Source organism: Talpa occidentalis, unplaced genomic scaffold (genome assembly GCF_014898055.3).
Source record: "Talpa occidentalis isolate TD23 unplaced genomic scaffold, MPIMG_talOcc4v2.1, whole genome shotgun sequence".
NCBI classification, from domain to species: domain Eukaryota; kingdom Metazoa; phylum Chordata; class Mammalia; order Eulipotyphla; family Talpidae; genus Talpa; species Talpa occidentalis.
The window spans coordinates 129,959,012-129,985,660 of NW_026555331.1; the positions used below are offsets into that span (position 1 = coordinate 129,959,012).

Sequence of the window (26,649 nt, forward strand, 5' to 3'; positions counted from 1 at the left end):
AAGGGGCAAGGAGCCATGAAGACTGAACAATCTGATGTAGTTTCCCAGATCACAGCTAAGAAAGGAAAGAATGTGGTTGGCTCCACTCTCAGTAGAGCCAGCTGCCCAGTAAAGCAGAAACAGTATACCTGTAAGGTTGCCAAGGCAGCATCAAGGGTACAGGGACGAGTAGGCAGAATGATTTATGAGGGTTTCTTGCCATAGGATTGGGTCTAAAAATATCCTCCCATGTCTTTTTCCTCACAAGGGTAAATGCCACAAGATTTATCCAGGGAATTGTGATGCATAAAAGCTTGAGACCTTATCAGAGCCCATGGAGACTGGGGTGAAGGGCAAGGAGAGGGGGAAACAGAAGCAGCAAATGAGAAACAGTGCTCATGATGTGCTTTTGATTTATTGAACTGATTCTGTATCCAGATGTAAAACAGATTGTTTTCTTTTTTAAATATAGAAATATTGTATATTTAAAATGTGCCTATGGAAAACAAAACAAAACATCAGATCATTTACTGGGGTAATATGTGAAGATACTTGATTTCCCTATTAAGAAAAAAATTCTTCTCAGTTTCTACTTTAAATTGGTGGATTTGCAAAGACATTTATAGATCAGCCTGTGGAATAACATGTGGTGACAGCAGCTGAGGTTGAAGTGGCATATTATTTGTTTACAGTTAAGAAAGAAGTTCTTGGGGGTGAACTGAGTTGGCATAGCTCAACACCCTTTGTGAGCCCACTGAAATTAGCCAGTTATCAGATGTCCACATTGATTTTTAATTTCATGAATTATACAATTATACTAGTTTCATATCGCTGCATAACAAATTATCATGTATACAGCAGCTTAATACCACACACACTATCCTTTCTGTGGATCAGATATACAGGCACAACTTAGCTGGGTCTTTTGCTCTGGGTCTCAAGACCAGGCTTTAATCTTATCTGTAGGCTAGAGAGAGAGAATCTACCTTCCAAGCTCACTTGGACTGTTGGCAGAAATCTTTGCGGTAGAACTGAGGACTCCGATTTTACATTCCTGTTGGCCTTAGCCCCAAGAGCCCGCTTGTCGTCCATTCCCACAGGGGCGTCTCAATGTGGCCACTTACTTCATTGAATTAGTAGGAGAATTTCTGGCATGTCTCTCACCAAGATAGTATCTTCTATATCTATTTATTAGAAGTAAATCTCATGTCTCATCCACATTCAAGGGGAGGGAGTTACATAAAGATATGCACACCAGGAGGCGGGGTCATCAAGGGTCTCCTTGGGATTTGTCCAGCCCAGTGTCATTTTGAGAAAAAGACCATCTGGAAGTCTGTTCAGAATTCATGTGTGCAAACTAAGCTCTTAAAGCTTCTATTTTTCATTCTTTGGCAAATGAGGACAGGCAAAAGTAAATTTGCGGACTTACTTAATGGCAGTTGCCTGGAAAGAAGAGAGGGGTTAATTAGAAGATTTTAAAGAACAATAAAATGAAAAAGGAGAATATTCTCTAATCTCACATGAAAAAATTCAAATGATAGATTAAACTAATCCTGAGTGTTCTCTAGTCACGTTGGCGATCTGAGAAAGCAGTTTGAAAGTATGGGGAATATAAAAATAAAATTTATTATTAAAAAAAAAAAAGCACAGGAAAAAATAAAAACCTACACAATGCACATGCACATTCATGCACACACCTTAAAAAAAAAGAAAGAAAGAAAGAAAGAAAGTTCCTGCTTAACTAACATGTGCCTTAAGGTATATTTTTTATGGACATGGATATGTGTATGTGTGCTTTCTGTGAGTAAATCAGAAATGTTACTTTGCATTAAATGCACAAAATCCTCGTCCATCTTATTAACCCCATCTCAGGCTCTGGAAGATATTTTGGTCTCCTTGATTATTCGCCCTTTGCAATTAAAACATTTGCAAATCAACATACTTGAATTATGATTTAGGCTTTAATATAGTTTATGTCCTAAGTCACAAGGGGCTTTAAAGATGATGAAGGAACTGGTTTGCAGGTGCTTGCCATGTGGCCTGTAGCTAAATTGTTTGTTTTTTTTTTTTTTTTTAGAGTATCTAGTAATAAAGAGATCTGAGATTTAAGATCATTTGGGAGACTTCAAGGACTCAGTAATTCCTTGATCTTCTGAAAAGGGCTGCTTTCAAACTCACCCTGAAGTTTAGTACTACCTTAAGTAACCAGAATCCTATTAAAAGAACTCTTCTTTTAACTAACTTATTTCATTATTTTTTAAATTTTTATTTATTTTTGTGTAGAAGAATTAGGGTGTAGGCCAGAGGTGTGAGGGTAAAAGGATTCATCAGAGACAGAGGAGGGAACAGAACAGGTGGGCTGACTGAAATACACTGCTGAGGGGAACAGCAGGCGAGACAGGAGAAGTCTGCTGAACCCTACGTGGGTTAGCTCCCTGGCCTGGGATCGAATTCAGGCCAAAATGGTGATAGTGCTGAGACTTAACCCCTAAGCCACCAGGAAGGCCCCCTGACTGCTTTTATTTTGTAGGACACTCATGTTTAGCATAAGCCACAGTGCTGTGGTCTTCTTGGGTTTTATAGTCTAGGTCACAGGGCTTGGCACATAGGAGGTGCGAGGTAAATCATAGTATGACTGCTATTCCTGCTGTTATCATTTACACATTCAGTTCATTTGCCTCTGCTCTCAATAGCTATATAGTGATGGAAGATACCAAATCACAAGAGTAGAAAAATATAATTAACAGTAATACATATTATTGATGAGGTCTGTTCTATCAGGTTCTTTATGTACACTTTTATTCCTTACAGCAACCTGGTAAGATACATACTATTATTTTACAATGAAACAGACTTGAAAGTACACTAACACTTTTACTTTTTATGACGCTTTTCACCTGTGTTGAGATAAATACTTATATTTATTTACTCGGAAAAGTAAGCATACCAGAATTCCCCTTTCTTTTGTACATCTGCTCATTGCATAGTCATTAGAAGTCCTCCATTAATAATTTTGGAGAAGACTACTCTGCAATGAATAATACCCCTAATTTTTGTAAATGCAACTTGAACTCATTCTAATATTTGTCTCATATGAGAATTGCCATTTGCTCCTAATGTTTGCTCCATGTGTTTGTATATCAAACACTTTAGGCAGCAATTTCACATGTCTAATGGTAATTCCCCACCAGTGCCTCCACATATATGTAGAATTCCGAGGCACCTGCTTTCCCCTTCCCTTTCCTTCCCAAAGCATGTACCTTTAAGCCCATGAGCCGAAGTGTTCGGAAATGTTCTACAGCTCTACCTCTCTCTATCCTCTTGCCCCTGGCAACCAGAGATAACTTTTCCTTGGATAAGTCCTGATTATCCTGTAAGTGTTAGATGGAATGATTTTTCTTGGTGGAAATTTTTCTTGATCTCTTAATCCCTTTGGGGTGTCCCGTGTTCTCGTGACTTCCTCAAGTGCCTTCTTGATATTTGCTTGTCCATTTGCTTGCCTCTCTCACCCATATGGTGAGTCCCTTGGGGGCTGAGACAGTACTCTGTTTGCTGGTATAACTTTAGCACCCGATCCAGGGTAGCACCCAGTCAGCGTACACTGAGGTTATGAGGGAATCCACATTTTATCTGAGCCTCAGAATAGCTTGGGGAGAGTGGGAACTTCCCAGGGCCACCAAGTCACAGTTGGTTTCACATTTAGAGATCAACTTCTCTTTCCCAGGCCTGCTTTTACATAAAATCTCTTCAATCCCTTCTCCCCACCCCAAACCTGCACCCACCCCAGGATAAACTTAGTTTCTTTAACCTTTCTCCTAGGGACTTTTTTCTTTTCTTGGTCCTTAGAAGCTGGGGCTGTTTTTTTTTTTTCTAACCTTTTTAAAGGTTGGTGATTGTCATTTTATAACTTTTAAAGTTATTTTCTTTCACATGCCATATTTTAGTAAGCTATTCAAAGGACCACAGGACAGAGTAGACTGTAGTTTTGGAGTGTTGTAGACTTGATCACAGTGCCTATCTAGTCGGTGCCTACAAGTCTTTGATGCTGACTTAATCTCTTTATTCAAGGACTCCTCTGTGCGAGGTAGAATATATCTAAGGAGACAAACACACAGGATTATGTGCTTACTCTGTTTTTTTTTTTTTTTTTGAGGTGTTTTCCAGGAGTGTAATTTGGGGGATTGCTTGAATGTGGGGGAAGACTGTTAGAGAAATGTGGCTGGTTCCTTACAGACATTACCTCACTGGGCCATTCCACATGATTCCTTAGTAAGTCTTCTGGTATTCTAGTTCGTTCCTTACAGGAGTGATTCTTCACTTCCCACAGTTGATCTGCTGTATTATGTTCTTATCAATCCTCTTATGTGATCCATAATTAATTTTAATTAAATAACAAAGTTATTTAATTTTCAATCTCCATGTACCCACCCTCCTACTTAATTTCTTTTCAGAGTCATACTTAATTCTTTCCCATTAACTCATTAGTTAAATGAGAAAACTGCCAGACTAAAGTTCAGTATCTTCAGGATGCTTCCTATTGCAGTCTGAGGCAGCCCTTGAGTACCTGATACAATATTCTTGGAGCAGGAACTTGTTAGTAGCACCCAGTTGGATTGAAAAATTTATTAATTTATCTCTGGATTGTGATGGGCCATTAGTAAAATTTTATGAATGTTTTCTTCACAAAGCAAGATCAGGCACAGTGCTCCTTGGTTTTCAGGCAGTCAATGTGCAGTTTGCAGCCCTCCTAATTTAATGCAGTCATCTTTTATAGATTCTCCCTTCTTTCTGGGTGGCATCCAGTCATTTCACCCCAATGATAACATTACAGTGGACTTAGCATTAACGGCTAGAGGCAAAAGACTTCTATCTTTTTCCAGATCTTGAAAACTTTCATCTTCCAGTATCATTTATTTTGAGTTTCTCCTTTTCTAATGGAAGGCTACTATTTCCTTTTATTATTTTGTTGCTTAATACTTTTCAACAAAATCCTTTGGTACACCTTGTGATGCCATGAGCCTAAACTTTGGGATCTGGTCTTTTCCTAGCCTCCTGCTGTGAGGATGAATAATAATATTAACTTCATGGGGTTGCAGTGAGAATTAAACTCTGTAATATGTGAAGGTGCTTTTCTTGTATAAAACTGTGAATATGTAGGTAAATAGATTAAAATAACAAGTACTCAGGGTTGATTATTATTCCCAGAATTACCAAATGCCATGTTTTAATGTTTTTTTAGCAGCATATCCAGTAAGATTATAAGCTTTATCGGTTATTAAATGAGTACCTGCCACTTGAGATGTTCTGTTTGGCTTCTCTCTTTCCCTATTTGTGTCTCAACTTCTTTTCATGCCTCCTATTATCTTTCCCAATTCTAGTCAGCTTTCTATAATTGGATATAATATGGAAAGTAGGTTTTTAATTATTCATTTTTGTTGCTGTGCAATCTTAAAACCAAATTATCTCTATAAAAAGTTCTTTTTTTTCATTTATCAATTAATTCTTGAGTCTTTTGCCTCCAATGGCCTGTAATTGTCAGTCAAAAATATTCCCTTTCCATTGCTTTATGCTTTTATTACTGGGGAGTTAACAGCAGGGTACTAATACACTTCTAAGGCAAATCTTTTCCTCCTTTCTTTCAGGAATGAAATTCATTGTATCTTATGTTTAGTTTGTTCACAAAGACTTATGACAGGTAGATATGAGTGTTCACAACTACAGAATAATATAGCATAGACTCTGTTTTGCAATTTTATAAAAAAGATGGAGAGTGTAGGTTCATTTAATAGTGAGAAATTTAGGCATCTCAGCATTAGATTGGCAGTTATGATCTTAGGATGGTTTCTTTGATTTTTTCCTTTTTATAAATTTCCCTTCTTCTACTGACTGTTTCATGGGAAATGAAAACTAAAATTTTCTTTACTTTTTTTTTTATTGAGGCAACATTGTTTTACAACACTGTATGTGATTCAGAGGCATAGTATCATACTTTCTCAGATGCGTGTCTTCACACCTACATCCAAGAAACCCACAGCTGTCCTCCATAATCCATTGTCCCCCCTCCACACCTTGTTTATGATACATGTTGTTTTTTTTTAAAGATTTATTTATTCATACAAGAACCAGGGTACAGGCCAGATGTCTGAGAGGGTGAAATTATTCACCAGAGACAGAGTAGGGAACAGAACAGGCAGGCAGACTGAAAACACTGCTGAAGGGAGCAGCGGGCAAGGCAGGAGAGGTCTGCTGCGCCATGTGGGTATCTCCCTGGACTGCAGGGAATCGAACCTGTGCTGCAGAGGCTGCAGACAGCTTCACAGCACTGCATTCAAATGCCTGCACCACCAGGGAGGCCCTATGATACATATTTTTTAAGATGGCCAAGCAAATCTCCCTAGTCAGCTGTATCTTCTCTTGCCTTGTAGTCATAGACTAACTGCTCCTTCAGTGTCTTTGTCTATCTCTCTGGAAGAGTTCACTTAGTCAAGTCATAGGCATTGACTGAGTACTTTAGAGCAGTCCACACTCTTGTGATTACAAATGATAGGCCACAAGTCACTGAATTTATTTCAGAGTAGATGGGGGGGAGGGGTTTCTGAGAGGATGTCCAGTAGCTAGGGGGATGGAATCAGTGCACCTTCCACATTGGCATCTTTGCCACGGGTCTGCAGCTCAAGCACCTTCCCTCCTCAACCTTGGCAGCTGCTTGGAAAAGCTGTGCTCTTTCCTCACACCTCAAAGCAGGCCCTTCTGTGCTCACATTGCCCTTCTGGTCTGGTTAATGCCTGCTACTCATGGGGACCTAGTTTAGATGTCTCGTTCTCCCGGACTTCTACCCTAACCACTAGTCTGAGATGCATCCCTCTTACGTGTTTTCATTATGCATTTAGAACTTTCTGATAATTGTTTGTTTATTCATCAGTTTCCAAACTAGGCTATAACCTTCCAGAGGGTGGGAGATGTGTCTGGTTCATTCCTTCATTCTTTGTCCATGGCCTCATTCATAGACAGAGGAATATTTGAATCTGGGATATTTTTCATATTGGTAACCTTGCTTTCTAGGTTGAACTCAGGACAAATGCTAACGTCTTTTCCCCTAATGACATTAAAGTCCTGCTTCTAATATCCTTCATTCTAAAACTGAACTGGATATGATCCCCCTCCACAAACAAATTCAGTAAAGAAATGTGAATATGTGTGCAAAAAGCCCTTTTGGTCAGTTGTTTTGGTAATAATCAAAGTTTTGTGCAATACCTAGCTATCAGAGATATTTACTTAAAATATTTATATTACATATACTGTACATACATATTACATTTACATCCTGTTTAAAAAATGTATAAATGAGCCTTACTTACCGTACAACCAGATAAAGTATATGGTTGATATGAACAGAGTAGCAGGAAGGTGTCTGACAGTGCATGCTCATTTTCACTGAATTCAGTTATTTTGATGAGCAGTATAATGGCCTTTTGAGTAAACTTTAAAAGCTTTTAGTAATATATATTAACTTTTGTCAGTTGGTTCTTTCTTCTTATGGTAACCATTATATTAAGATCTTTAGTAACTGTTTACTATGATTATTTTCCTTTTTTTCTGAGGTGAAATACTGCTTGTTATTTCATCAAGGACACTTATGTCTGGATCCTACAAAACATACAGGGCATCTTCTTTTTCTTTTTACTCCAATTTAGTAATCAACTTTAACTAGACTCCGTGGTTATGAATTGTTCACAACAATAGTTGTGATGAAAATCATTCATAATAATAGTTTGGGGAGGCAAAAACCCAAAGACTTTTTTTCATGTAAGTGGTTTACTGTCTCTCAAGATGTAGAACTTGAACCTAGTTTTCTGAGACTCTGTGATGCTGAAGCATTTTAATGGGACTTTGTTATGGTGCTAAGAATTATCATCATTAGAATCAAATGATTTCACCAGAAAGAAAAATGAGTTCGTTTTACTAACATCAGCATTCCCTGTTCTTCTCCCTCCCTCTTTTTTTTTTCTTTCAGTGAGCATGTTTTTGAATACATTAACACCGAAATTCTACGTGGCCCTGACAGGCACTTCCTCACTAATATCAGGTCTTATTTTGGTAAGTGGTGGAATCCTTCCTATTTGACAGCATGCTGATTACTAATATATGTTACTATATGTGTGAAGCCAAAGAGAAAGGTACCTGAATTCAACTGAAGAGCTAGCCTGTTCCTCCTACAGAAGCTCACTTGATGAAGCAGGGGTTACTACTGACTCATGTGAAACTTTGAGCAGAGGAAAACTCTCATATAAGAAGACTTTGGAAGACATTTCTCAAAAAAACTTGGTCTGTACAGAGGGCAAAGTAACAATCATGTGGGGTGCTGCCTTATATCTATATATATTGGGGGAGGGGGAGATGAAGCATTGTATTAAAATAATATTTTGATATTTTCTTTCTAAAAACAGCTTTGAAATATTTTTTTTTTTTTTTTTTTTTTTTTTTTTTTTTTTTTTTTAATCTTAAATTTTATTTTTATATTCCCCCATACAATTGCAAACGCCCCATTCTGACCCCAATCCTTCCCCTCCCGCCCCCCACCCCCCAAAAAGTGTCTCTGGTTCATAGTTTTTTGTTGATTTTGATTTTCACTTTCTTATATTCATTTTCCTGGTCCCTTATTTAAGTTTTCTAGATTCCTGCTATGAGTGAGACCATCCGGTATTTTTCTTTTTCTTTTTGGCTTATTTCGCTGAGCATGATCCCTTCCAGCGCCATCCATGTTGCTGCAAATTGCATGTGTTTATCTTTCTTGAATGCTGAGTAATATTCCATGGTATATATGTACCACATCTTCTTGATCCAGTCATCTACTTTTGGGCATTTGGGTTGTTTCCAAAGCTTAGCTATTGTAAACAGTGCTGCTATAAACATAGGGGTGCAGGTGCTCTTTGGAATTGATGTTTCTGTGTCCTTTGGGTAAATACCTAGGAGTGGAATTGCTGGATCATATGGAAGCTCTATGTTTAGTAGGTCCAGAAATCTCCACACAGCTCTCCATAGTGGTTGGACCAGTTTGCACTCCCACCAACAGTGCAGAAGAGTTCCTTTTTCTCCACATCCTCGCCAACATTTGTTGTTGCTAGTTTTTTTAATATGTGCCATTCTCACTGGTGTGAGATGGTATCTCATGGTAGTTTTGATTTGCATTTCCCTGATTGCAAGTGATGTTGAACATTTTTTCATATGTCTGTTGGCCATTTGCATTTCCTCTTCAGAGAAGTTTCTTTTTAGCTCTTCTGCCCATTTTTTGACTGGATTATTTTCTTTGTTGTTGCTGAGTCTCATCAGCTCTTTGCAGATTTTTGTGATCAGTCCTTTATCATTAGTGTTGGGTGCAAAAATGTTCTCCCAGTTGGTGGGGTTTCTCTTTGTTTTTGTTATTGTCTCTTTTGCTGTGCAGAAGCTCTTTAATTTGATGTAGTCCCAGCTGTTGATCTTTCTCTTCACTATCACTGCTTTGGGTGATGTGTCTGTAAAGATGTCTTTGATGTGCAAATCCCGTAGTGTTTCGCCTATATTTCCTTCTATGTATTTTATGGTTTCAGGTCTTATGTCTAGTTCTTTAATCCATTTTGAGTTGATTTTTGTGTATGGTGTGAGGTAGTGGTCAAGCTTCATTCTTTTGCATGTAGCGACCCAGTTTTCCCAGCACCATTTATTGAACAAACTTTCTTTGCTCCAATGCATAGTCTTTGCTCCTTTGTCAAAGATTAGTTGACCATAAATCTGTGGGTTTATTTCTGGATTTTCTATTCGATTCCATTGGTCTGTATGTCTGTTCTTGTTCCAATACCATGCAGTTTTGATGATTATGGCTTTGTAGTATAGTTTGAAGTCTGGGAGTGTGATGCCTCCATTTCCTTCTTTTTTTTTCAGTAGAGCTTTGGCTATTCGGGGTTTTTGGTGATTCCATATGAATTTCATCAATAATTGTTCTATTTCTTTGAAGAATGCCATTGAGATTTTGATTGGAATAGCATTGAATCTGTATATTGCTTTTGGTAGGATGGCCATTTTAATAATGTTTATTCTTCCAATCCATGAGCAGGGGATGTCTTTCCATTTCTTTGTGTCTTCTTCTATTTCTTTTAACAGTGTTTTATAGTTTTCTTTGTATAGGTCCTTTACCTCTTTTGTTAGATTTATTCCCAAATATTTGATTTTTTTTGTTTCGATAATAAAAGGGGTGGTTTTTTTGATTTCTTCTTCTTCAGATTTATTGTTTGTGTATAGGAAGGCTACTGACTTTTGCGTGTTGATTTTGTATCCTGCCACTTTACTGAATTGATTGATGAGTTGAATTAGTTTTTCTGTGGAGATTTTGGGGTTCTCTATGTATATTATCATATCATCTGCAAATAGTGATAGTTTGACTTCTTCTTTTCCTATTTGGATTCCTTGGATGTCTTTCTCTTGTCTTATTGCTCTGGCTAGGACTTCCAGTATTATATTGAAAAGCAGTGGTGAGAGTGGACATCCTTGTCTTGTTCCAGATCTTAATGGAATTGCTTTCAGCTTTTCACCATTGAGAATGATACTGGCTGTTGGCTTGTCATAGATGGCCTTTATGATGTTGAGGTATGTTCCTTGTATCCCAAGAATTTCAAGGGCTTTTATCATGAATGGGTGTTGCACTTTGTCGAAAGCTTTCTCAGCATCTATTGATATTATCATATGGTTTTTATATTTCTTTTTGTTGATGTGTTGGATAACGTTGATTGATTTTCGGATGTTAAACCATCCTTGTGCCCCTGGAATGAATCCAACTTGGTCGTGGTGAATTATCTTATGGATACATTGTTGGATTCTGATAGCTAAAATTTTATTGAGGATTTTTGCATCAGTGTTCATTAGGGAGATTGGCCTATAGTTTTCCTTTTTTGTGTTGTCCTTATTCGGTTTTGGTATTAGTGTAATATTGGCTTCATAGAACGTGTTTGGTATTGTCCCTTCCTTCTCAATTTTTTGGAAGAGTTTGTGAAGGATAGGCACTAATTCGTCTCTGAATGTTTGGTAGAATTCATTTGTAAATCCATCAGGTCCTGGGCTTTTGTTTTTGGGGAGGTTTTTAATTACCATTTCAATTTCGCTCCTTGTAATTGGTCTGTTTAGGTGTTCTATTTCTTCTTTATCTAGCTTTGGGTGATTGTAGAGTTGTAGGAATTTGTCCATCTCCTCTAGATTGTTGAACTTGTTTCCATATAACTGTTCATAGTAGTTACTGATTATTCTTTTGATTTCTGCTGTGTCCGTTGTGATTTCTCCTCTTTCATTTATGATTCTGTGTATTTGTGCTTTCTCCCTTTTTCCTTTGTGAGCCTGGCTAGGGGTTTGTCTATTTTATTTATTTTTTCAAAGAACCAGCTCTTGGTTTCATTGATCTTTTGGATTGTTTTTTTAGTTTCAATTTCATTTATTTCTGCTTTGGTTTTTATTATTTCTTTTCTTCTACTGGTTCTGGGGTTTTTTTGTTGTTCTTTTTCTAGATCTTTGAGCTTCGAGATTAGGTTGTTTCTTTGAGTTCTTTCTTGTTTTTTGATGTGAGCTTCTATTGCTATATATTTTCCTCTTATTACTGCTTTTGCTGCATCCCATACATTTAGGATATTGGTGTCCTCCTTGTCATTCAATTCAAAGAATTTTTTAATTTCTTCTTTGATCTCCTCGTTAGTCCAGTGGTCTTCCAGTAGTGTGGCTTTTAATCTCCATGAGGTAGGATAGTTCCTTGCCTTCTTTTTATGATTTATTTCTAGTTTGATGCCTTCGTGGTCAGAAAAGATGGTTGGTATGATTTCAATCTTGGTGTATCTGTTGATGTTTGTCTTGTGCCCCAGTATGTGATCGATCCTGGAGAATGATCCGTGTGCGCTTGAGAAAAATGTGTACTCCGTTTTTTTGGGGTTTAGTGTTCTATAGATGTCTGTTAAGCCCAAATGCTCTAGGTCCTTATTTAGAGCTTTAGTTTCTTTACTTATTTTCTGTCTTGTTGATCTATCCATTGTTGATAGTGGTGTGTTGAAGTCTCCGACTACATATGTGTTTTCTCTGATGTCTGTTTTCAGAGAGGACAACAGTTGTCTGATATATTTTGGTGCTCTTTCGTTTGGTGAGTATATGTTAATGAGTGTTATTTCTTCTTGAAGTATTGTCCCCTTAATCATAATGTAGTGACCATTGGGGTCTCTTTTTATTTTTTGAGTTTGAAGTCTGTTTTATCTGATATAAGTATAGCTGTTCCTGCTTTCTTTTTTGGCCCATTTGCTTGCAGGATTGTTTTCCATCCTTTGACTTTGAGCCTATTTTTATCTTTTGTAGCTAAATGTGTTTCCTGGAGACAGCAAAAGGTTGGGTTTTGTTTCTTAATCCAGGCTGCAACTCTGTGTCTTTTTATTGAAGAGTTTAGTCCATTTACATTTAGAGTTAATATTGATATGTTAGCATCTGTATTTGCCATTATGTTTGTCTTTCCTTTGATTTTATTTATTTATTCTTTTAATAACTTTTTTTTTTTGGTCTTCTTTCGTTGTTATTCGTCCCTCTGAGGTTCTGGCTTTAGGATTCCTTGTAGTATTTTTTGGAGTGGGGGTTTAGTCGCAATGAAATTCCGGAGTTTCTCTTTGTCTGGGAAGGTCCATATTCTTTCTTCATGGAGGAAAGAGAGCTTTGCGGGATAGAGTATTCTTGGTTGGCATCTGTTTTCTTGGAGTCTGTTGACTATGTCCCTCCACTCTCTCCTTGCCCGTAGTGTTTCTTCAGAGAAGTCTGATGTCAGCCTGATTGGTTTTCCTTTGAATGTTATCTGTTTCTTCCCTCTTGTCAGCTTCATTATTTTTTCCTTGTCCTGGATTCTTGGGAGCTTTACTATTATGTGTCTTGCTGTGTTTTTCCTTTCATCGTGGAAGTTTGGTGTTCTTCTTGCTTCTTGTATATCAATTTTCAGCTCCTTCTTCTCATTTGGGAAGTTCTCTTCAATTATATCCATGAATATTTTCTCTGTTCCTACATCTTTCTCCTCTCCTTCTGGAATTCCTATAACTCTTATATTTCCTTTCCTCATGGAGTCAGATAGTTCCCGAAGTCTTTCTTCATTCTTTTTCCTTCGTACTTCTCTTTCCTTTTCTGTTTTGGTTCTTTTTATTTCTGTGTCTTCAAGATTACTTATTCGTTCTTCCATTTCATCTATTCTGCTTTCATTACTTTTCCCAGAGTTCTTTAGTTCCTCCATTAATTCTTTGATCTCCTGCATTTCTCTTACTTCCCTCTTTAGGGACTCAATTTCCTTCTTCTGATCTATCACTTTTTTAATCATGGCAATTTTAAATTCTCTTTCTGGAAGGCTCAGAAGTTCTTCCAAGTTGCTGTCGTTGCAATCTGGGGAGTGGTTTTCTTTTTGTGGTGTGCTTCTTCTTCCTGAGGAGTTTTTAGGTTGCGTGTGGTTCTTCTACTCCCTACTGTCTGTTTTCTAATTTGTCGTATGCGTTGGGACACTGTGTTGCTCGGACTGACTGACATCTTGGGTGAACTTCTCCGCTCCCCTCTGGCTCTTCCAGGAGCCATCTCTGTCTTCTGGGGGAGCTTTCTGCTGGATTTAGGCAGTTTTTACTGAAGAAATGTCCCTGTTCTCAAATGGCGAAGCGGGATGCAGTCCCTGCGCCTCCGGTTTCAGGCACACTCTTCTGCGCCCCCGGTCTGCCCCGGACGTGGGTGCCTGCTCCCTCTGTGGGCTCAGACTGCTGGTCGGAAGGGGCCTTGCGTGGAATAACTTCCCGGCTGGCCACTGGGTCCTCCAGAAACCTGCCCTTTTCAAGCAGTCTTAAGAAATGTCCTGTCTTATAGGGTGTTAGTGACTTTTTTTTTTCCTGGTCGCTAGGTGGCGCCAGAGATCTCTCCTATTGTCCTTGGGGGGCTGTTTTTCGCCTCCCCCCACCCCGTGGGACAGAGAACAGAGCAGGAATGGTAGGGTACACCTCAACAGCTTTGGGGTGCTGTGTCTGCCTTGTGCCCCACCGTCGTGGAGAAACCACGCCCCGAATTTTCGTGCCCCGGGTCTCAGTTCAAAGCCCTCAGTTCCAGGACGCGGGCTGTAGCCCAGTTCAGTGGCGCGGGAAGGGCGCCTTTTGCACCGCTCCCGTGCCTGGGCGCCTGGTTCCTGCTCACTCAGGGAGGGACCTTCACCTCAGTGAGGACCTCCGCGCGTCTCCCCGCAAGCCTAGGTCGTCTCCCCGCAAGCCTAGGTCGCAGGCGCGGGGACCTGGGCAGCCGCGATCCCGGTCTGCACTTGCTTTTCAAGCGCGCCGAGCGCGCCGCGTTTCCGCGCAGGCTTACCGGCAGCCCGGGCTGTGTGCGCGTCTCCCGGGGTCTTTGTTCTTCTCTAATGGCGCCCGGAGCCGTTCGCTCACCGCCGCGGCGGATCCTGCAGGGTTCGCCTCAGCTCCCGTTCACGGGGTGTGGTGGCTGCAATAGTTCCTTTCCACTCACAGTCCCGCTTGCTGCGTCGTTTGTTCTTGTTGGCCGTTTTGGTTTGTTGTTTCCTCCTCTCTGCCAGTCGGAGAGTGCCGCCTCTGTGGGCGGGGGAGGGGAGCAGGGTTCTGCGCTTCCCTCCCTTCTAGTCCTCTTTTATGGCCAGTTTCTTCTTCGGGCAGTTCGCTGGCGTCACCCGTTTATCTTCCGTGTCCCAGTTCTCACTGGGACCTGCCGCTTTTCCTCCCTATTAACTTTTTTTAATGGGAGATCTTACTCGCAGCGTCTCCTCACCCTGAAATATTTTGTTGATTAAACAAATAGGAAAACAAGTAGATTTTTTTTGGTATACAGTTTGCATAGCATTTCATATTGAAACCATTAATTCGCTGTGATGCACAGACTGGTTTTCCTTTGTGCATTCCTCTCATGCATGTTCTCTTAAGAACATTACCCACTTAAATGATGTTTACTATGCCAGGCACTAATCTAGGAACCTTACATTCTAACTCATCTATTCTTTACAATGATTTAATGACCTTTTTTTAGTGTTGTTTTTATCTTGCATTTACATAAGCTAGAAAAGTAGAATAGGCAGGTAAGTAACCGGCCATAGGTCATATAATTGACAAATGAAGCAAAATTTCAACCCAAGCAGTTTTGTGCCAGAGCCTGTGCTTTTTACCCTCATTTCACTGCCTCTTTGGTTAAGTTCTCAGCTATTTTTCTAGCTTGCTAAACAAATACCAGGTCTAGATTTTATTTTAACAGTATCTTGGTATGTCTTTATTGGGTTATACATTTATTATCAGTGTGTGGGTTCTTTTTTCCACTCGGGAGAGCTAGACCCGACAGTCATTTTCCCTTCTAACTTAAGGATGGTGAAGTCCCACCAGCTTGCTTCTCTTGACCTCCAAATAAAGGGGTTTCCCTGGGCAGTGACTGCCTTTGCAGATCCAGGCTGGAGAAGCTTTCTCCCTGCATGTGAAGTGCAGCTGCTGAAACCCGATGATCACTGCTCTGCTGGCTTAACGTGTGTCTGCCTGGCAGTGTTCTTAGGAAGTAGAGGGTACTCCTGACTCATGTGAAACTTTTAGCAGAGGAAAATCTCTGATATAAGAAGATTTTGTAAGACATTTCTCCAAAAACCTTGGTGTGTATGGAGGGCAAAGTAACTATAATGTAATAATAGCCCTTGATAGTTTCAGGCTCCTCTGTTAGAGATTGTTGACATTGGTGTGGCAGCCTTTGGTCTTTGGGGACTCAGCTTTACAAGCTCTTGAAATGTACTCAGAGATGAGGTTTCTATTCAGCCACTGTTCTTTCTGTCAAGTGCATTTCAGAGAAAGGCAGCATTGAAGTAGAGGATCAGGTGCTTTACAAAATAGCTGTGTGCATAAAACTGCTTAGCAGTTCATTTCCTGCCACCAGAAAGACAATTTCCTAACTACTCAATCCTCTATTAGGGGGGAAGTTGGTTGTTTGGGGATTCCTATGCTGACGACTACTAGGCTTATGCAATTGTTGTCTTAGTAGAAGGGAGGTAAAAACTAGCAAACAAAATCCTGGCATTTCCTCTGTGAAGAAAAAGTCAACTAACTGAATTAAATTTACATAGAAATAAAATGTATTTGGCAAATTCAGCTTTTATATTAATGTGCTTAAACACAAATGAGGTTTAATTCCTATGTCTCTTACTAGTATCACTGCTAATTTTTAATTTCAGAAGTCAAAAGGCTGCAATGATTTTCTTATACCACCTGCCTCTCACTCTTCCCTCTTGATTCCTGTGTCCATATGCCCATCCAGGCAGCTCTCTCCCTTTCTTAATTTGAAGCTGCCCCTCTGCCCACTTGGCACAAGCCTTCCCTTCCAGTTCCAGCCATCGTAACTGTGCCTGTTGGCATATCCAAAAATACCGATTTGTCTTTTATCTGTGCTAGCAAAAACATGATCAGTCTGCCTGATGTAGTTTCTGTGGGCAACGTTTATTTCAGTGAGAACATTTATGGGCTTTATTTATGCTTTTGAGGTTGGTCAGGTGAATATGTAGAGAAAACATTTCCCTTAATTTTCTCAAAATCTTGGTAAAATGGGGGAAATAACATTGTACACAGAGCATATACATTGGCATGAATATAGACATTCTCTTATACCTACATTTCACATGTGTATATTAAATAGATATTTGAAAAACCTATCTAGACCAAAATTTTTAAAAGTGAGAATCAAGAGTAAAAAAGAAAGAAAATCAGAATAGTAAATATAATAAAAGAATTAATTTATGGAGTAGATGTAAAAGAATTACTTTTTTTTTTTTGAAAATGGGAGAAGAAATAATTAGGTAGGAATTAGTTGTAACTAACTGTCCATTTATTGAGTTCTACTCTATGCTAGATAACTACATTATTTCACTTAGCTCTCTTTGAAATTCTATTTGGTAGATATAATCAGTGGCTTTATATTGCTTAGGGTAAACAGGAGGTTAAATAATTTGACCAATGAAAATGATATGACTTTAACCCAATCTCTCTGATCACTACCTTCCTTCTTCTCCTCCTGTCCAAAAGTAAGGGAGTCAGACTAGAAGATTGTCCCAACTTCTTTCAACTCTTTTTCATCTACCTAAAGAATTTGAGGTGTATTTTATTGTTCTTCAATTGACAATCATATGGATCATCCAAAGGATGGTGATTTTGAAGCTAGTAATAAGGAAGACTCAGTGAACTTGGTTGGAGGGGTCCCTGGGGTATGGGAGGTAGCATTTTGTCACTTATGTTCATTGTGAAGCACATTTTATCTCTAGAATAATGAATGAGAGAAATGCTCTAGGGACCAGATGGCAGGGGGGCCTGCAGATAATGAGGCTGAAGCTCATTCAGCCTTGTCAGATTATAGCTTCTCGGGGTCACCATGAAAATTAACAATCTTCTATATGAAACCAAGTGCCAGGGAAAAGAGTAGATAGATGCTTGCTGGAGTCTAACTGTGGACATGAGCATTTATGTGGATTAGATTAATGATTAAACATGGCAAACGGAATCAGGTGAACAAACTAATGTTGGATAAAGGTACAAAATTGCTCTTTTGGCCTTTTCAGTTTGCATTTGAGCATAAATTGAGAGGTTTGAAAATCATTCAGCTGCAGGGCTGGAACCCTCAGAAGCCATCCAATTTAAGCCAGAAAACTCCCAAGGACTAGGCATCAAAAAAGCTAATGCCTGGGTCACCTTGCTAGGTAAGGGTGAAGTAAGGACTAGAATAGAAATTTCCACTGCTTTCCCCCAGCATATTACCTCTCCACCTGTTGTCTAGGAAGGTAGGTAGTGGCAATATTTATTGCTTGATGTTTTCATTTAATAAACCCACAGAAATGGTTCAGGTAGATTTAAAAAAAAAAAAGGAGAGAATTAATAAGAAGAAAAAGGAAATAGTAAGAGGGAGGGAGGGAGACTGCAGCCTTTTCTAAAGGAGATTTTTTTTTCCTTTTTCTAATTGGCCATTAATTAGATCAGATTTGGCCATTCTAGAAAATGGACCAACAGTTACCATGATTTATAATTATATTTGATTTGTGTGATTTACTGTCTTTGTCTTTTCTGTAATGAAAGCTTCACAAAGACTGAAACCATATCTGTGTTTCTGTATATGACTGTAATAGCTGGGAAAATACTTGAAACATTTGTTGAATGTACAAAGATCTAGTGAATGAATGAAGTAACTGTTAGAATTATCTGAGGAGCTTGTTTAAAGTGATGGATCTGAGCATCATGCTAGGCCAGCTGAATCAGTCTCTGGGAAGGGAGGGATCTAGAGGATTGCTCCCTCCACAGATTGGGCTGGCAGGGCTGGGGTGCATGTCACAAGCTGATTTCTCTGAATGGTCAGTGGTCTCCATGACTTCAGGTGAGTGACCGTCCCTCCAGGCCACAGTGATGAATGCTACAGTGGAACATCTCATCCTGTAAACATACAGAGTGAGGTGGGATGGATCATTTGCTGTTGACCTTAAAACATTGCTTCTTGTTTTTTTTCTGTTTTCTTAAAGCCTTGAGTTAGGTGGTCAGGAAAGGGGTAGAAGAGCATGAACACTAGTTCTTTATTCAACGCCCCCTTCACTGTGTAGGGTAACTGATGTCTGAAGAGAGATCTGCTAGAACAAGAAAGCAGGAGCCAAGACCCATTCTGTAGCTCTTCACTATTCCTGAACAAAATATACAAGAGCCAAAAAGAAAAAGAAAAAAAAAAAAGGAATCTGTCATGAGGAATTGGGAGGGCCTTTGAAAGGGTCAGTGGGTTTGGTGAAAAGGATATACTTGAGAATTCTAACAGGAAACTAAAAGGATTATGGGTATTACAATAACTCATGCCAACTGCCTTAGTTGATCTCATTTAAGCCCACAAGATCCTCTTGTCAAAAAAACTGTTTACTACCAGATATATATCTGAAGACTTAGAGCAGGTGTTAGTTTGGCAGTCTTAGCATTTGAGAGGAGATGGCTGCAAAGTTTCATATTTCCTCTTTTAATCTCCACAGTCGCTCTGTCCTCCTGTGACATTGTCATCTACTTCCATCCATAAGAAGCACTTCACTAATTTTAGGCTGTGACATCTTTGTCTTTCTCATGGGTTTAATGGTTTATTATGGAATTATGAAGGTGCTGATCTATGGGAATCTTGAAGCATTTTTGAATGTGATGTAAGTCCCTGATTTATGAGAAGAGTTTTATATAATATATAGAACATACAATTCAAGAAAATGAGGCCTTATTGGATAGAAAGACTCTAGGCATCTTCAGGAAAGATGCAGCTTTTAGGTCTTTGAGATAGATAGGAGGGCCTATCTGTCTCAGATATTATCCCTTTGCCAGATTTTTGTTCTTTCCCTGCAGGTGAAGATGAGACAAGTTTGCACCCTAGTTCTGTTGCAAACCTGGATCTCCACCCCCATCCTCCAGTTCCAGTGCTCTTTGGTCATTCTCCATTTTTATCAAATTGCAATGGAGGAGGTCATGTGGCGTTGGTAACAGGGTTCTCTACAAATGGGTCTTTGTTTTAAATATGATCTGGACCCATCAGATCTTGCTCTTCTGTAAGATACAGTTCTACTTCTTCAACTCTCACATTCCAATTTTATCTCCATTTCCCTTATTCTTAGAAGACTAACCTCACTTGCATTTCCACTGAGATTAGTGTCACCCGCTTTTAATCCCTTGGTTGCCTTTTTTATGAAACAGTCATATCACATCTATCCTGTTTTCTAAAATAGAATGTATTCCCCTATTCATTCATAAATAGTTTTTTACTGTTTCATAGCAAGAAATTGTAGGTTGCTTTCTGAAGCCAGGCTTGATGTACTCCCTGGACCCTTAGCATCTTGTTTTTCGATCATTTGTACTCATTACTCATTATATCTCTTTCTCTCTTTAAATAACAAAATGATCATAAAACTTTTCATTGGTTCCGCTGTTTGTTTAAACTATATCTCTTTAAATCACCAGGCCAACCTTTATAATCCATCCATTCATTCTTCCAACCATCCCTACATTCAGTCTTCTAATCATCTACCCATCCGCCCACCCATTCACCCACGTATCCATCCAACATTAACTGAATGCTTACTGTCACCTTATTTTACATGTTAGATAACTAAGCCCCAAAGAATCAAGAGAAGAATCAAGAGAATAATCAAGGTCACGCAGCTCTGCTATCATGAAGTATATTAGGGTTTTTTTTCTTACACACACACACACACACACACACACACACACACACACACACACACACACAGAGCTAAAAAGCATCAATTGGGTTTGGCATTTAGGAAATCAACAGTGGTTGATATATATGTGTATATACACATATATATGCTTTTTTAGTTTTTATCTTAATAAGTATCAAGTAAGTACAAGAGTGATTAGTCACAGGCTATGAAATGCATACATTTATAATTTAATTGTATGATTAATTGCAGGTTGAAAACTGTTTTGTTCCACTGTGGCAAACCCTCTAGGCTATTGACATGTCCGAGAACCAATTTTAAAATCTATATTTGTTTATGTGAGCTTTGCTGTTTATATTGTACTTTATGCATCAGGGAGAAGAATTCAAAGTGACATCTAATACATGTGTGTTAAATAACACCATCTGCTCAGTTGGGTCTGAGTGGCTTTTTTAAAATTCTGTAAAGTGCTGGCCCAAAGCCTGTCCTATTTCAAGAGGAGGGGTACAATAGAAGATTTGGCTTGAAGTTTAAGACATCTTCAAGTACTTTCTCCTTTTTGTGAATTTTCAATATATATTGGAGCTCCTGCTCCAGGGTTTGGAAAGACTAGTACAAAGAAGGACTGAGAAGAGTAAGAAGGTACTACTGCCATGATAGATTAGGTCTGAGAAAACCTTCCTTTACCCCCCCCCCCAAAGAGCTGTATGAATAACCCAGTCTTTACTGTAGTCTGTTATTCCTGCATTAAAAATATGGGGTAGAAGATATATATCCTGTTTTTTTTTTTAAAGATTCATTTATTTATTTATATAAGCACTGGGTACAGTCAGAAGTGCAGGAGGATGAGAGAATTTACCAGAGACAGAGCGGGGAATAGAACAGGCAGACTGATAAAATACACTGCTGAGGGGAGCAGTGGGTGTGGCGGGAGAGGTCTTTCGCACCATGTGGAACCCTCACTGGTGGCAGGGGATCGAACCGGTACAGTAGAGTCTGCGGGCAGCTTTGCAGCCCAGTGCTCAACCACTGCGCCACCAGGGGAGGCGATATATATCCTATTATGATGCCAATATCTCATCAGTATGAGTCATTTACACTGTGAGATGAATTTTCTAGTCTTATTTGATAGACTGCTTCTAGATGACTTTGATATTGAAAGCACAGAAGGAAAGTGGAGTTGGTGAGTACTTGGAAGTGAAGATTTAACAAAGGAAATCTGTCTATCTGTTTAAATGATCAAGAGTGTTATAAAAAGATGTCTTGATATAGGGCCCTGGTAAGATTAACAGCACAGAGCTGGGGCTCCAAACTGAACAACTATTAATTAGCTGTGTGACTCTGGTCAGGTCATTGCATCTTGATGCATAGTAGAATTCTTCAACTTTAGATGGTGACTATGCATGGTCCTCTAAGGTCCCAGGTAGTGCTGAGGTTCTTGATACTGCTGGAGGGACTGAAAAGAGTTAAAAGGTGTTGTTTTTCAGAGACACCCCACCAACTGGGAGAAAGTTTTTGCACACTAATGATAGTTTTTGCAACACTAATGATAAAGCACTGATCACAAAAACCTACAAAGAGCTAAAGAGACTCAACAAAAACAAAGTAAATAATCCAGTCAAAAAGTGGGCAGAAGAGCTAAAAAGGAACTTCTCCAAAGAGAAAATGCAAATGGCCAACAGGCGCATGAAAAAATGTTCGGCATCACTTGTAATCACGGAAATGCAAATCAAAACTACAATGAGATACCATCTTACACCAGTGAGAATGACACATATTTAAAAAAAACTAGCTACAACAAATGTTGGTGAGGATGTAGAGAAAAAGAAACTCTCCTGCACTGCTGGTGGGAGTGCAAACTGGTCCAACCACTATGGAAAGCTGTGTAGAGATTCCTCAGCCTGCTAAAGATGGAGCTTCCATATGATCCAGCAATTCCACCCAAAGGACACAGAACCATTAATTCAAAAGGGCACCTGCACCCCTTTGTTTATAGCAGTGCTATTTACAATAGCTAAGCTATGGAAACAACCCAAATGCCCCCAAATAGATGACTGGATCAAGAAGATGTGGTACATATACATAATGAAATATTACTCAGCAATCAAAAGAGATAAACTCATGCAATTTGCAGCAACATAGATGGAGCTGGAAGGGATCATGCTCAGCAAAATAAGCCAGAAAGAGAAAAATAGTGGATGGTCTCACTCATAGCAGGAATTTAGAAAACCTAAATAAGGGACCAGGAAAAAGACAAATTATAATAAAGTAAAACTCAAAATCAACAAGCAACTATAAACCAGAGACAAACTATGGAGAGGGGGAGAGGATGAGGGAGTAGGGTCAAAATAAGGGGAGTAGGAATTGTATGGGGAATATAGCCAAGATGAAAATGCATACATTGTGCAAAAATGAAAAATGATGTAAAATATATAAAATAAAATTAAAAAATTAAAAATTAAAAAAGGTGGTTTTTTTTTTTTTTTTGGTGGGAATAGTCAATGCCAAGAACAACCTGTGAAAGACATGCTGGGTCTCTGGCGCACTTGTAGTGGCAGGGGCCACATTCATGCTCAGCATCCTTGGAGCATAGCTCATGCCTAGAGTGGAGCATTTGGTGCTGTTGACTGTATGAATGAACTAAGATCTGGCAGGTGCCCAACCAGCATAATATAGAAGCAGAGCAAAGCTCTGGGACAAATAATGCCCCATAAGTGATTGAAAGCCTTTGCAGTTCTATACCGGTGTTCTGGATCCTTTAGAGACTGCCTCCTCTCCTAATAAAGGCAAAGCCACGAATCTCTTGAGGCCTTTGTGGAGTAGCCAGGATTGTATGGTGAACAGTGCCTTTTTCCACAATGGTTTCCCGGGCTGTCAGCCAAAAGCCTAACAGACAAGATGCAATAGGAGCCTGAAATGTAGACTGGCAAAAGTGAAGAGCCTCACAGCAGTATGTGAGGTATGCTACCCACGGGGGTGTAAACATTGTCATTGTAATAAATGGTAACTTTGCTATTACATCTGAGAACCAACTGTGCAGTTGGCATTGAACTACATCTTTTACATGGGGGTTGAAACTAGGTATTTTATGTGGGGTGTGAAAAAGGTTGACCCCCACGGATAAATAACAATTTTCACTTTACAGTAGAAGAAACTGAGGTTCGGATAGATGAAATAACTCCCTGAGATTGCTAACTCCCTTTTGGATGGTTTGTAAATTTGCCATTCTTGAACTTTCTTCCCTTTTTGAGCAAAGTCTTTTATTGCTGCCATTGCAAATCTTATAGATTAGTCCTGTCCCTTAGCTTTCACATCATATTTTACCCAGTCTACCTAGCAAAAGTACTTGAATGTTTTAACATGTGAAAATTCATATAGGCAGCAGGAGTAACTTTTTGAAACTAAATCAAGTTATCCTATTATAGGATCAGAAATAATTGGTTTGATAGTTTCTTCTGTTCATTCATAGAAGTTCTTCCTGTCTTTAAAAGGACTTTTTGGTACAACAAAAGGGAGAAAACATCAATTTTTAAATAGTAGCCCAAATTCCATTCCAAGGTTGTTAAGGAAATTTTGTTTTTATGAAATACGGGTAAAGATGAAGGTAATTAATTCTACATTAGTTCCACATTCTATAATGTATTTAAAAAACAGTATGGCTATCCTATGAGATGTTGAGATATAGTTGCTTCTTAAATTTGTGTGATGATTTCTAACTTGTTAAGGAACAAATCCCAAATCAGATAGGGAAGAGAGGAGAGGATGTGGGAGAGGGCAACTTTAAATAATGGTGGGTATATGTTTCCTGGAGGGGCAGAGGGCCAGGTAAGAATGGTCAGGAAAGGTCACTTGCTCTTCTAGCACTTAGGAAGTCCCGATTTCAGTTTATATGTGTGAGCATTACTTCTTTTATTAATGGAAATTATTATTTTTTACTTTTGCAATTCACAGTATATAAGCAATGGGTAAGCTTGTGAACTGGGAAACATTAGTGGTGTACAACAGATGCTTGTGTTTATAAAGCACTTCTTAGCAGGGGGACATTCCTGAATCTCTCGGCAGTGGGTGCCACCCCTACATGAAATGGGATGCTTTTCACTCTTTGTTTTTGTAAAACCATCATTTCTCTAAAGAGAGTCTTAATTTTTAACAATTGGAATTTTGCTATCTTAAATTTTATGCAAGCATGACTATTAGAATGTAAAATGCCAGGAATTGAAGTATTTCAAAAACCTCTTTCTAAAATTGGCAAATTTGTATACATTTCTGAATTTGTCTTTCTACTCTGGTGGTATTATTATTTAATTAAAATGGAGGAAAATAGTATAGAACATCTCTGAACAGTGTTTTATTTACTATAAGAGTATTAGTTTTGTGTGTGTGACATAATGACTTGATATGTGTATAAAACGTGAAATGCTCACAGTAAGTCTAGTTAACCCTCATCACCACATCTAGTTACAAAATCATTGGTGTTCTTTTACCCATGCTGTCTTATAAGTTTTTCTTGAAAACCAGTGTTAAGTGGAGAAAACATCATTGAGAATTTAAAATCTAGTTGGTTTTTAAATTTATTAAACTCTTTAAATTTTAGAATGCATTAAACAAGTTTTTTTAGGAATAAAAATTAAGTATTTAAAGTAGATAAGGCTAGTTAGTGCGTTGTGTTTTATGAGTATGAGTACAAAAATCATAAACAGTAACAAAGGCCATAATTACCCTTATTTTTCTGTTCCAGATATTTGAATGGTGGTATTTTCGCAAGTATGGAACATCGTTCATTGAACAAGTCTCAGTAAGCCACTTGCGCCCCCTCCTGGGAGGGGTTGACAACAACTCCTCCAACAATTCTAACTCCAGCAATGGGGACTCGGATTCCAACAGGCAAAGTGTCTCAGGTATGGAAAGTCCTTCAGTTTGCAACATTATGTGTTAAAAATTATCATAATCACGAGACAGTAGGTTGTTATTTAAATATTAGACTTCATAAAAAATGCAGTTTATTTTCCCAAGGAATTGACAGCCTCCTGGTGTAGCATATAAGCCTCCCAGGAAAAGGACTGTTTATCTTGTTTAATTTTACTTTTTCTTCCATTGGATTTAGCTAACATCCATTTATGTCAGTATTCCCAACTTTAGCTTCTAGCAAGAGACTCCTTGCACCTCCCTGCCCCTAGTTTCTCAAACCACATTGATTGTATCCATTCTCTCCCATGCTAATGCAGCAGCTTGTATCTAAATCTGATGACATTGATCCTGAGCTTAAAGACTTTATTGATTTCCATTCCACTGAAGATAAAGCCCAGATTGTAGATTCCTTAGCACACAATGCTTTTTGCCAACCTTGACAGCTGTCACAGTCCAGTCCCTTGCTTTTACATTTTTGACATGTCCTGTTTTCTTGTGACATTGTGTCTAGAAGTCTGTCTCCTCTCTCTGTGTTTGCTAATCTTTCACAACCCAACTCAAATGACCAGCTCATTACCTCCTGGGAAACCTTCTTAGATAGGTTATACAATGTTTCTCTATCTTTGTTTACCCTTAATATTTTTATCTGTAGCATTTTATCAAATTGCACTGTACATTTAAGCTGACTGATTTATGGAAGTATCTCTAGCATTTTGCAGATTATCTAGTGTATCATTGAAACTCAGTAAATAAATAAGTGAACACAGGTAAGACTGTACTTTCTCCACTCATAAAAGAAGAGGAAAGAATTTAATTTTTTAGTTTGCTCTCTTCATCAACTCAGTAAACATTTCCTTAGTACCTAATATGAACTTGGCCTTATACAAGTTCTTATGAATATTATAATTAGAAGAAAAGTCCGAAGTCCTTCTCCTAGAACACTCATGCTCACTGAAGGAGACAAAACTTAATTGTCTATATGAGGGAAACATATAATGCTGTAAAGAACATAGGAGGAGTTCCTGTCTTAAACTGGAGGGGAAAAGATTGTTTTTTCAAGGAGAGGGCCTCTGTTCTGAGATAGGAAGGCTGAAGAGGGAGGAAGAAATTAAAAAGCAAGGTCAGATATTTTTTTCTTCTTCTGTGGAATAACTTAGTTCACATTTTATAATTGTCCACACAAGGGAAAAACTTCAAGGAGCAGTGTATATACATATGCTGATACATATACAGTGAATGTATATATATATACAGTGAATGTACATATTTCTGATATTCAAATGATAATCAACATTTTGCCAACCAGCCAGGAGTAGTAATGGGTACGTCTACATACATATTTCATGTCATCCTAAAGGGTATGTGTGCAAAAGATGGAACCACCCAGTAACAGGATTGTCAGAGACTTTGTAAACTCATCCATTTTGTGAAAGAAACAGAAATAGACCTGAGCAAAGTTAACCATTATTTTAACCAGCTACTCTTATAAGTATGGCTTATTATTCTAATCAGGAATCTTGATCAGTCATCATCACATA

The 26,649-nt window shown here is 38.6% G+C and overlaps 1 protein-coding gene across 11 annotated transcripts in view; it reads left to right on the forward strand.

Annotated features, from left to right (window-relative positions):
- ST7 (suppression of tumorigenicity 7) overlaps positions 1 to 26,649 on the forward strand; it is a 222,700-nt gene that overhangs the window by 103,226 nt on the left and 92,825 nt on the right. For 9 of the 11 annotated variants that reach the window (XM_054692582.1, XM_054692580.1, XM_054692590.1 and 6 more), the window contains exons 2-3: positions 7,994 to 8,076; positions 24,942 to 25,101. In XM_054692582.1, the coding sequence (XP_054548557.1) occupies positions 7,994 to 8,076; positions 24,942 to 25,101 (243 nt within the window). Of the gene's footprint in view, positions 1 to 4,226; positions 4,249 to 7,990; positions 8,077 to 24,941; positions 25,102 to 26,649 lie in introns of those variants that run through there. The other 2 variants (XM_054692585.1, XM_054692588.1) reach the window with 2 other exon arrangements.